The 13,040-nt window shown below is 35.4% G+C and overlaps 1 protein-coding gene across 1 annotated transcript; it reads left to right on the top strand.

Moving 5' to 3' along the window:
• The first annotated feature begins 1,347 nt into the window (after positions 1-1,347).
• LOC123317250 (translocating chain-associated membrane protein 1) lies at positions 1,348-12,462 on the top strand. Its single transcript, XM_044903687.1, has 7 exons — positions 1,348-1,726; positions 1,881-2,054; positions 9,449-9,777; positions 9,934-10,043; positions 10,563-10,746; positions 11,987-12,093; positions 12,150-12,462. The coding sequence occupies exons 1-7, from the start codon at positions 1,601-1,603 to the stop codon at positions 12,233-12,235; spliced, it is 1,116 nt and encodes a 371-aa protein (XP_044759622.1). The 5' UTR covers positions 1,348-1,600; the 3' UTR covers positions 12,236-12,462.
• The last annotated feature ends 578 nt before the right edge of the window (positions 12,463-13,040 follow it).

Here is a 13,040-nt window from a genome sequence, read left to right on the forward strand (position 1 = left end):
CATAAATAATATCAACAGCGTTGTGTACAACGAGCTCTAACACGTGGTTATAATATAAGAATAATTCAGCTGCACTGTTGAGAACCCTAAGACTCCTTTCACACCACGGGTTTTTACCGTCGAGTTTTTACCGGAAAACAACCGAATGAAAAATTAATCATCGGGTTTTATCCATACGGCGGGCTCTCGGTAAACAACCGGATTGCACTGGAAAACTCCAGTGCGAAACTAAACTAAACCGGAACACTTGTGAAAGATCCCATTATATCAGTAGATATAATTCGGAGCATCGGGTAAAAACCCAATGGTGCGAAATGAGTCTAACTCTCTCTTACTTGATTTCGGATATCTCGCTATTTTAACAGATGGCAGATCTAACTTGCGGCTATTTTTTCACAGGCAGCCATACATCATCCTATTCAAAAAAAATTAGCTTTAATTTGATATCAAAAATATCCGTGTACGTCATGAACGTAGAAATACATCGAAATGTTACCTGCTTACACCTGGCTGCGAGGTAGTTGCGGCCGAGTGTGCAACGGCAGCTACGGATTTTAGTATTCTTTACATGCATTGCTACGATGTGGATGACATTTTATTTCAAAACGGAGTGAACGAAATTTCTCTTGGAATATTGATTAACATTAATTTAATTAAAATTACTTGCGGCCACTTTTGACAGGCTGCGGTGTTATCAGTGTACTCCCCTATCCATAAACGTATGTGAAAATGTGTGTTTGTCTGTGTACGTAATGAACGTAGTAATTCTGCAGTCGGATCTTAGACTATTACTAACCAGAAGAAACCAAAGTGTATATACGGACCACAGCCTGAATCTGTCAGCACTTCCTTATGACTCTTTGAGGTTACATACATTGTCTCCTGTCTTGATTTGTTTGATATAGTTGAGGAGCCCAAGAGGAAAATTCGGGATTTACTCGAGCGTGTTAGATCAATATAGGGGGAGATATCTTGAACCCTGCAGAGCAAAGATTATAGAATAGGAAGATGGGAAACGAAGCGACTACACTTGCGTGAGCGCCGCCTGGTGGTTCAGTTGTGTATTAAAATACTAAGACTGGTTAAAATATTTATTCAAGGGCCATTTGACATTTCCTGGCCGTTTTGATTATATTTCGATTTTCGTACCGTTCGTTTACCTCGCTCGTTCTAGTCACCTAATTTCCATGTTATTTGTGTATACTAGTATACTTTATAATCTTTGTGGTGTTCTATGTATCCACGTCAGTTTACTCATTTCTGTGACAAATCTTTGTTCTGTCAGAATTTGTCTCTGGTTCTGGTTCTGTGATATATTTATGCTCTGCTCTGTGTCTGCGATGTGGAATGTAGATGTGGAACGTCGACAGAAGTGGTAGTGGCACGTCAGAACGATCTTGTTTTGACGTTTCTGAACTGTGGCATGGCAAAGCAGTCGTCATCATTTATGCCTTCTCCATTCAGTCCCTTCTCTTGTCGTTGACCTGTTAACTGTTAACGGTGATTCCCGATATGTGGTGAACTGAATTCCTTAATAATTCGTTAGCAAATAGTGCACTGTAATTCTTATTAGATAAATATTTAACTCATTTATTCCAAAATGGTGAAGGGGCTGCGAAAAACCAACAAAAATCCACCGATTTTAAGTCATGAATTTATAATTCAAAATCATGCCGATATTGTATCCTGTGTGGCTATGATATTTGTTGTTGGAATTATGATAAAGGTATGTGAACATTACTAATGATGATGAATGATATCTCCTAATTTTGCCCAAATCAAATCCAAAACTTTTTAACTTTGCTATTTGTGTAGGGTATCCCTGATCCATATGTTACCAACCTATTGAAAAATACAAATTCAGAAGAATAATTTTTTAGGTAACATCGCCGTTTGCTTCGATTTTCATCGCTCTTCAACACAATACTACATACCCAGAAACTGCAGAAGAAGTTCTCTTATATGCTCCTGGTATCAAAGATTGGGCAGCTGTTTTCTTCTACAGCTTGATTGTTGTAGTTGTTCATGCGATATTTCAGGAATATGTATTAGACGTAAGTACTTTATACTGTTAGAACTTCCTCCACATTTTAATTATTCAATAAAATACCTATGTGATGAAATAGAACATCATGAATGTGACTTTAAATTTCATCTATTCTATAAAGAGAAGGTCTAAGATCAAAGGTATATGTATAGCAAAATAAAAATTTATTTTTTCCATTGAAAGAACGGGACATATATATTGGCAATAACTGGCAAGTGCTTCAGATTTGAAATGAGTCCATGAATTGAATAGAACATTGTTGTTACTGTCAAACTATCTTTACATTGAAATAAATATATCCTAATTAATAAGGAGGAATTCAAATTAATTCAATGAAGACATGAAAATAAAGAAATTCATATGGATAACATCTTCGATATTAATATCAACCAAAGTTACAATCTAGTCACACCATTATTCAGAGTGCTAACAGAAAGGCTGTTTCATAGTGTGTTTAGTTCAGCAGGTCTGATAAGAAACCATGTTCAGTATCTGATCTTTATTTTTATATAAGAAACATTCCTGTCTACTTAGATCGAAATTTTAAATTTAATTTCAAAAATTATATTACATTGTATATAGTGGACGATTATTAATATTTCATTAAAATTCTTGTAAAATGAAAATTTTATGTGATCTGCTTTTATAGTTAGTTTCACGTTAATTCCTGGTGTTTTTAGGCGTTTCTGATCTGGCTCCCGGTTCGAAAATATTTGCTGGCACGCTCCTTTCGTTTGGTATTTTTCGGGTTTCTTGATATGCAGCGGTTCGCTCACAGATAGTGAATTCCAAAACGTCTAAATCAGCTGATTTTCCTCAGTTTCTGCTTACGAAATTAGTAATCAAAATAAGTTTTCACTTACCACTTGAAAACAAAGGAAAATAGAGGGATGCAGCTTTGGCTATTATTCATCTTTTGAAAATCGAGAGGTCGGAAAGGTGCCATGCATTTTTCCCTATCTCTTACACAGTTAAAAATCTACCATTCAATCCCATCGAATTTTGTTCCCTCTATCCAAGTACAGGGTGTCAAAAATTCGATGTCCCGTGAGGTGATCTCGGGCAAAATAGATTCCACGTTTCCCAGCTCTTTTCCAGAGAAAAAAAGAATGGTGGAAACCATAGCCTCCTATGATCCTTTGTTTTTGAGTTACTAGCAAAAATTGATTTGACAATTTCAAAAAGGTCCCATAATTTTTTTGTCTCTGAAGTTACAGATCTTAACTTGAGCCTTCTACAGGCGTTTTTTTACGGAGAATTCACTGACAAACCAATAAAATGTTCTCTCTTCTAGGTTCGGAATTATGAGGCAAAGTTCTGGTTATGGGAAAAACATACAATTTCTACGTTTTTTTCATTCGAAATTCGGTATTTTCGAATGCAAATTTTTTCTAGCACTAAACAATATTCCGAAAAACATTTATAATATTTTCCGAATGCTTCAATTTGAATATATGAATATAACATATTTATTTAGACCCATATCATTCGTAATTATCCAGAGAAAATTTAAAATCAACATTCAAAAAATTCATCTATATACAGGGTGAGTCGGGAGGAAAGGACCTAACTCCAGGTGTGTATTAAAACCGTAAAAATAATTTCAAAAAACCCATATGTTCTTGTACGATTCTCATTTGTTTTCAAAACATTAACATGATTTCAATCATAGCGCTGTTTCAACAAATGTTCAAAAATACCGCCATTAACCTTTAAACACATTATACTTCGTCTGCGAAGGGCTCTTGTTGCTTTTTCAAGTGATAAATGCACTGCCGCATTTCTAACGCGTCGAATTAGGGCCTCTCGGGTGTCGACTTTGTAAACTTTATTTTTAAGCCAGCCCCACGACCAGTGGTGTGAGGTCTGGAGATCTTGGAGGCCAACTAATTGGACCACCTCGACCAATCAGTACTCCTGGAAACTCTTCGTCCAAATATTTGAAACATTTTAATCACGCCATATCTTGAAAACAAATTGGAATCGTATAAGAACATATGGGTTTTTTGAAATTATTTTTACGTGTATAATACACACCTGGAGTTTGGTCCGTTCCTGCCGACTCACCCTGTATATCTATACTCTATAAATCAGTGAATAACGTTCTTTCAAAAAATTGATCTTCATCTATATGGTTATTAAATGTCTTCCTTAGCTAGAACGTAATTGGACATTTCGGATCAGCTGATTTTGACAGGGCCGATGAGGGTTAGGTTCATGTTACTGTGATTTTGAGTCGTTTCAAATGTAGTTTCAAATGTGTTTTTAAGGCCCTTAGACTGGTTAAAATATTAAATCGATGGACATGAAATTTTGTGAAATGGCCATTTTGATCAAAAAGGTTTTGAATGTTTTGATTCTCGTATCGCCTTTTGTTTATCAAGCTCGTTCAGAGTTGCTGATTATTGAAATTTTGTCTAATTTCTTGGCGAAAACCTCAAAATATTCGAAAATTATTGTATGGTGAACAACTGTGAATCAAATAAGATGAATTTTACTAAGGAACGTGGGAATGTAAGTATTAAAACTCGTAACATATGACTAGGTCATTCATTGATTTTTTTTCAGTGCTTCGAAGTGGATAAAATTTTCAGGGCGTAAAGGCCTGCAAACACTACATGACTACACCATGTGCAATGAACATTTTACTGCAAGTCGATTGAGAACTGTTCATCCACGTAAATTGTTGTATGCAGGAAGCATACCTTGCATGAAGGGCCCACTTAGGGGAAATTATGACTTTTATACGTCCATTCAAAGATTCTCAATTGCCTTCAATATATGTATTCAGAAATGCAAAAGTTTTATGGATTTCGATTTGGGAATCGGGTGACTGTCAAATTGTTGTTTGGAAAGTCAAAGTTTTATGAAACCTTCTGTGAGTGTTTTGTTCATTCATTAATCAATTTGTATATTAAAAAGACCATACCATGAAGAAATCATAAAAAAGCATGAAGAAATTATACTGATGGGCTTGAATACAGGTCTTGTATACCTCCGTAAAGTTTTTTTCATTTGTGGTTCTGAAAATTTTGTAAATAATATGTAAGTAACGAAAATGTGTATCCTATGACGATAAATTGAATATTGGTTTATATAAATTTCTGATATAAATTGTACAAATTCAACTAAGTTCATTAATTCAAAACGTTTTCACAGAAAAAACACCTCTGCCGTGCCTATAGCAGATAGCCATACTCTTGTGTCCTAGTCAAAGCACTTTTCGTTGTTTATAATTTCAAATTTTTGTAAATTTTTTATAGATTGCAAATAAAAATTTATCACATCCAACAGCGTAATTCACTGATACCAATTGATTCCAAACAATGTTCAGATGAAAACAAACATCCTGGTCACAAAACAACACCATCCTTTTGTTTTGTCGCTCAGGAAGTTTGTTTTCTGGAATCAACAAGGTCAATATTGAAATTCATTACAAGGAAAAGAATTCGAATTTCGCGCCCCTCAATTATAAAACAGAAAACTGTTATTAAACAGTTTTCCTGTATTGACAATACGTTTTCAGCGCCATCTCATTGTCTTATGTGTTTTCACAGGCCAAAATGTAGTCGGTTTTTAGCACTATCGATACGAGGGCGTTTCCTATCTTTCTACTCTATAATCTTTGCCTTTGAGTAGGAGAAAGCTTAGGACGTTGAACGCCAGGTGTCGGATCGATTTATTTAATACTTCGATGCCGCTGCTGGTTTTCAACAAAAGGTCCTCTGCTTCATTCAGTCGGCATCGTTATGTTGATTTACTCACCATCGATGTCGGCATGCTCTCCATGAAAAACTAAAATGTTTTATTCAATTTCGAACAGAGAATGTCGTTTTTCCTGTTATAATCGGATTTAAAAACCTGCTCCGAATAAGGATAAAACAAAATTACGTCATGAAACACGTGAATGAACGAAATTTAATCGACCTGTACCACGGAGCACACAGTACTCCGCCGGCAAGTGTCACGGGCACCACGGAAATATCTAAAACGGAATGACAATTCAGAATTGTCGCTCTAATATTAATGCATGCTAGTCATGAATCAGACAGGCGGCGTGTCGTGATGAGGATTGTGAAATATCCCTCATGGTCAGCCCCCATTCTCGCTCAAATACACTATGCTCCGGTTGAGATGTGTTACACTGATGATGGAGATGAGGGACAATAATCCTTAAACCAGTCTACAGTTTGGTGTATATATGTTTCAGCCTCCCTGGTAATTCCTGCGCTGATTCATGACAACTGGGCAAAAATTAATAGGAAGAATCTAATTTCGAAAACTAATGTTCCCTAAAACTCTTTTGACAAATTGCAACACATACTCAATCAATCAATGGAGCAAGTTCTGTAATCTAATCATATTCTGACCATTGACAAACCTCAAGACACATTCAGTTAATTTTTGAATTCAACGGCTGAAAAAAATTCATTAGAATAGTTCATACAAACCGCGGCGACTGGACTGCTCTTTGGGCAGTCGTGAAGCCAGAGCCGCTTCGGCCGCTGCAGTCGTAATGCTAGAGCCGCGCGATTGACAACGGGTCCATAATATATTTACAATTAGGCCTGTCGAAGACATGCAACTTTTCAGTTTCGCGATAGTTGCTCAACAGTTTGATTGCAGGCGTTTCGAGTGCGCACACATACGCAGCCGAATAGTTTGGTCTCTAGGTAGACGCCGACATGCAGTTGCAATATGGACTTTGACGAGTTAGCAACAGTGTGCGTCTTTGAGCTCCATAAGCGGAAGAAAATACGGCAAAAGGATACACCCAATCATTTCCCAGAGTTTGATAAAGGGTCAATTGTATTCGGATATAAGAAAACACCCCAAAATCTATGCCCAGATATCTGAATTGCATCACCTGTTCTATGGGATTGTTCTCCACCACCAGCTTACATCTGAGCGGATCCTTCGCGATTGTCATACATTTGGTTTTGCTGATAGAAATGTTCATATTGAGTTGGCGGCTTACTAGGAAGAACTGAAAGAGTTGTCTCTGTAGGCCGTTTTCTGGTTCGGCAATAATTGCTGCATCATCGGCGTAGCACACCATACCAACTCTTTTGTTGCCCAGTCTGTATCCGAGGTTGAGACATGTTACTTCGTTTATAATTTTATCCATGAGGAGATTAAACAAAAAGGGACTGTTACCCTGTCTAATTCTTCCCGGTGTTGGGATATTTTCAGTCAAATGATCTCCTACCTTGACCTCTGTTACGTTATTGTTATTTAGGTTATGGATTATCTTCGTTATGTTTGGTGGTGCCTTATTTTCCATTAATATTTGTAGAATGTCTCTCAACCGTACCCTATCATACGCCTTTGTTAGGTCAATGAAGCAGATATACGCTGGCATATTGTACTCTGTAGCCTTTTCTTTTATTTGTTTTATTTAATATTTTATTTTATTATTAGACACTGCGTCTGTTATTGACCGTCCCTTTGTGAAGCCCTGTTGTTCTTCAGCATTCCTAATTTGCGTTCCCAGTTTGTCCTTGAGAATATTCGTGAAAAGTTTCATTACTGTATTCAAGAGAGTTATTCCTCTATAGTTTTATGGGCAGGTTTTTAGTCCTTTCTTAAATACAGGTATGGTGATGCTGTTATGCCATTCGTCTGGTGTTTCCGTTTTGTTTAAGATTTTGTTAAATAGTTGCGATAGTTTCCTTGCAAGTTCGGGGCCTCTATATTTTAAAAGCTCGTTGGGATGCCGTCCGGTCCGGGTGATTTTCTGTTTTTCAATTTCTTGAGTTTTGCTTCTACCTCTTCATCAGTGACAGTACCACTTATATCTGTTTCGTATTCGTTTATATTCGGCAATTCCTCAACATCGTAAAGCTCTTTATAATGCTGTTGCCATGTCTCTATTGGTACTCCTTTGGTCTGCACGAACTCGTTAACTTGTTTTTTCTGTTCCGAAGCATTTTCCATACTTTCCTTTGGGCGCCATACAGGTCGTGATCCATGTCGCTAGTAAAATTAGCCCAATGTTGATTGATCTTATTCTTGCGTTTACTCTGTTTCTTACTTGGACATATTCTGCGTGAGTTCATTCCGACGGTGGGCTTTTGTATGTTAGGTAACATTTCCGTTTTGATTCAGAGAGTTCTTTTACCTCTTGACAAAACCATGTTTTGGTGTGGTTTGTCGCGTTTACATTAATTTTACGCTTTCTAATCGCTTCCTCCGCTGCTTCTTTGATGCATTTCGCAATACTCCTCATTCTGGGGAAGAACTGTAGACAACTTCAAAAAAGCTCAAATTTTGTAGTAGCGAAGACATCGATTTGTAGCATATTCGTTGAGTTCTAACCAAATTTCTAAAAGATCTACAATTTTTTTCAAGTGAATATACTATTTTCTACAAGGCTGATTTAAAATATTCAATAGGAGTAAAAAGTAACCCACATTTGACATAATAGGTAAAAGAAAACACTATACCAGATAAATTATTTAGGTGATATTCAATCTCTCAACATGTTTCGAGCTCAATAAAGCTCATCTTCAGGAGTAATCACGTAAGTGAAGATCAAAATCTACAAACACAATTCACCAAAAATCGCTCAGTCATGTAGATGATCTAAAATGATTCCTCCCGGAAATTGTTATTTAAAAGGCAGTTTAGTGCACGAACTAATATATATAAATGTATAAACATTTATAATTGTAAATTGTGAATAAATTTCCGGGAGGAATCATTTTAGATCATCATCTACATGACTCTGAGCGATTTTCGGTGAATGGTGTTTGAAGATTTTGATCTTCACTTACGTGATTACTCCTGAAGATGAGCTTTATTGAGCTCGAAACATGTTGAGAGATTAAATATCACCTAAGTAATTTATCTGGTATAGTGTTTTCTTTTACCTATTATGGATCACCCAGATATCAGGACATTCACTTCAAAACACATTTGACAAGCTGAAACTTGAATTATATAGTTCTTGTCGTGAGCTAGACGTTAATGATTTTCTAGAGCGAAAAAAGTTCAAATGTGTTTTACTCGAAATTTAAATTGACCCATTCTCGTCCAAAGCGATACAAATGTCATTCGCGAAATTGCCAATCAACAAACTTTCAAATTACAATTACAAAGAAATTTTTGCCGGCAAAATTTCATCTCTAGTTGTATTCCATAATGACAAAATTTGCCGTTTCGGTTGCGAAAAAATTTAAAGGGGTGATTCCTAAACAAAAAGTACTATGGGTTCTCCCTATAATTTTCTTTTACGCAACCTCTGCTCCCTTAATTTGACACCTGAAAACCAGTTTTCAATTTTTTCCTCCCTTTTCACCCTTTAAACTTTTTCACAACTATTCATTTACACTCTGTATAGTTTTCATGTATTCTCTACTTGAAACACCACGTATTTAAGCTCTTATTGTTTTTTTACAGAAAATTTCGAAGAAGCTGCATCTTTCCAAGTCGAAATTAGCAGTTTTCAATAATAGTGGACAACTCGCTGTTTTCTACTTGTTATCAGTACTATGGGGATTCGATATCATCATGAAAGAGCGCTTCCTACCTGAAATTTCGAGATTGTGGAGTGAATATCCGGCACCCATGATTTTTGTTACCAAATTGTACTTCATTATTCAGCTAGCGTACAGTCTACATGAATTGCCTGAGCTTTACTTCCAGAGAGTTAAGAGGGAGGAGTATCTTGGAAAGGCAGCTTATAGTGTGGCTGGTTTAGTTCTGGTTTCTATTCCATACTTTATGAGGTAATTGAACTTGGATATCTGTGCGTGTGATAGCTTAACTAACAGCGTCAATGAAAGAATCTGCAGAAAAAAATGCTCACCGATCGCCACTGGCCCAAATCCTAATCACACATGATAGTTTTTTTAATGTTTTCTCATTATTGCTAATTTTTTCAGGTTCAATCGTTTACTAGTTTGCCTTCTAGTTCTTCACCATATTTCTGAACTTATTTTCCATGTATCCCAACTAATTCAAACTGTTGACAAAGATGAAAAACTCACTAAAGGTAAGCTAACTTTGAATTAATACCAAAATTTTGATGGTATTTTGAGTGCTTTAAAATAATCATGCTCAGTTATGTTTATGTTAATCCATTGACAGCTTCAATCTTAGCAAAGTGTTTATTTGAGAGTTATGTTTTCTCAAAGATTCATCAAAATACAAATATACATAAAATACATAAAATAAAAATGCAAAATATTCTTACCTATCCTAAACTAATCTAACCTAAACTTACCTTGAAATCATAACTTTTTATCATGTGTTTTATTTTCCTAAAAATTTCAAAATTCGAATTACAAGTTTGCTAAAAGGTTAAGATTTGTACAGATAGATTTTATCCCTAATTGTACCCAAGAAAAAATATTTGCAATAAAATCTTGAGCACTATAGTGAAGTTTTCTATTTATTCCTGGTTCAGGTCTAGGATCCTGTTGATTTAATGCTGATAGTTTAAAGTGCATTTTGGTTTTGAAGCATTGTTGTTTCCTCTTTCGAAATGAAATTTTTATTTTTGTTTTTTCAGCAAGTACCCTTGTAGCTACAGCTTTGAGGTTCATTGCTAGGTTGGGATCTATTGTGATCTCAGTTTTCACACTTTGGTATGGGTTAGCATTGTCAGAGCAGAAGGAATTGAATATTCAGGATGGTTACTATAATATCCCAGTTATACGTCTTTCAATGCTTGGAGGAATTCTTCTGCTACAATTGTAAGTTTTATGAATTACATTTTTCACTATATGCTAAAATCAAATGAAAAAATGTGAGAAGTCATCGAAGACTTATAGAAGTGAAGTCTTGAAACTATGAAATAACAGTGGTCTATTTTTCATATTCAAAGTGATCCTATTCATTATCAATCATTAAATTTGTGATTTTTATATGATTTATTTCATACATATGGAATTTTCTGCAAGGTCAGTACGAATTGATAAATTTCATTTTCTTCAACAATACTGTTATTATCCTAAAAAGGAATAAGTTTGTGGCAAATGAAAAATGAAACAAAAATATTGATTGTTTTTTTTCTTTATTGAATGGTTTAGATATTGACTAACTCAATTTAACCTAACTTATCAGGCATTGTTCTCAAAATTTTTGCTTCCGAAGAATTCATACTATGTTCTGTTTCAAAAATATGTCTGGACAAACTGGTTGTCTGTCTTGACATATTGTAGTTCCTAATGTGTTCTTTTATCCTTGTTCTAAAATATCTACCCATTTGTTCTATATAATTATTATCGAGATATGCACAATTCATCGTATATACCGCTCTCGATTTGTTTAGTGAAGGAGTTATTTCTTTTTTTTTTAAACAATTCTGCTTAGGGAACAAGGCATGCGTTTTGCCACAAACAACCTATCGTCATCACTAACACGTTTATTAAAGATTTTTTTAATGGAAGGTCTGATGACCAGGTAGTACGGTAAAGAGTGGAATCTTTCTTCAGCGACTGTCTCACTCTAAGCTAATGCTTAGAGGTATTGCTTGCACTTTACCTGCATCAGGTTCAGTGATATGTCCTTATCTATTCAATAATCTCCTTGGATATGAGATGCAAATCCACAAGTTGTGAAGTCTATGTAAATTATTTTGTAGATATTGGGGGCGGACCACTTTGTTTTAATTGTTTTTACTTGTGTTGATGAAGTTTAGGATATGTCCTGATGACATGGGTTTTTGATACCATTCTGTAATAATTCTATCGTTATAATACAATCGAATGGAACTCCTTGATTATGCACTGAAAGCTGCATAATTTGAAATAAAAATTGATCTGTTCTAGTACTTTTCTATCAAATAGTAAATACTGAAGATATGAACTTTATGTGTTACTTTTTGATCCCTCTGTATTTCTTTGTAGAAAGCAAAATATCCAGTTATGCTTATCAATTGATTAAGAAACCTTCAATTCGTTGAATTGATATTGAAATGTTTTTTATTTTCAGATATCTCATTTTCAATTTGATCTCTGACGAAATCTCCAGGTCTAAAGAGGATGTTGCATACCTACCTACACCTAAGTCAAAATCGAAGAAGGAGAAGTCAAAAAAAAGTAAGAAAGATCCTTGAACAGTCTATTGGACTTCATTTACTTGACCTCGTTTTCAGATAAGAAGAACCATGATGAATCTGACTTACCCGAAGTTGATCAGAACACAAATAAGACTCTGAGGTTAAAACAAAAAACTAAATAGAAGCAGTGAGCTTCTTTTGGGTGCATAGCAATGAGTTATTTTTTTTACTTTCGTACTCCATACATATTTATTATAGATGGTTATTTACAATGTAAATAAGAATTTATTTCTGATAGTGAAATTTATATCAGATTGTTTATAAATTAATATTTTTTATTTTGGTTAAGCTTCAAATGTCACGTCCATTTAATTCACACTGGAACTTTTCAATAGAAATATTAAAGTAATTAAACGCGTTTTATTGCCCTTTACACTAGTAATCTAAAGTCAGTTTAGAGCTGCACACTGTGTTCAGCAATTCAGCAGAAGTGTTTTTCGTGTTTCATCCCATTACTGGTTGATTGAATGAGGTTGACTAGGCCAGTTATAGTTTGGTAAGGGGGCTTATATTCACTGCGACCTTAAGGTCTTTTGTGCCCCCGTCAGAGCTGTTCTCACAACCGCGTCTTCTACAGCTCGCCTTCCAGTTTCAGAGATCCAATGAACTCCAATATCTGAGAGGGCTTCAAGTAGGATAAGTCGTCATGAGCAATTATCTCGTTCAAGACATTTCTTGCGCAGGCCTGCAACGGCAGGGCGTTCTGTAAGCAGGTGAACAGAAGTTTCCCCCTCTTCCCCAAAGAATCTACATTCGTCAGTGATAAGCTGTGATATGCCCATTCTCATCATATGATTTCTAAGGCTACAATGACCTGTGAGGAAGCTGGTGAGAAGGCTTTACTTATTCTTAATCAGATCCAAATATTTCTTGGATTTTGCAGTTTTAACCCTAGAACGCCAACACACGTAAAATTTACGTATGTCT

This window comes from Coccinella septempunctata, chromosome 1 (assembly GCF_907165205.1).
Source record: "Coccinella septempunctata chromosome 1, icCocSept1.1, whole genome shotgun sequence".
Classification (NCBI taxonomy): domain Eukaryota; kingdom Metazoa; phylum Arthropoda; class Insecta; order Coleoptera; family Coccinellidae; genus Coccinella; species Coccinella septempunctata.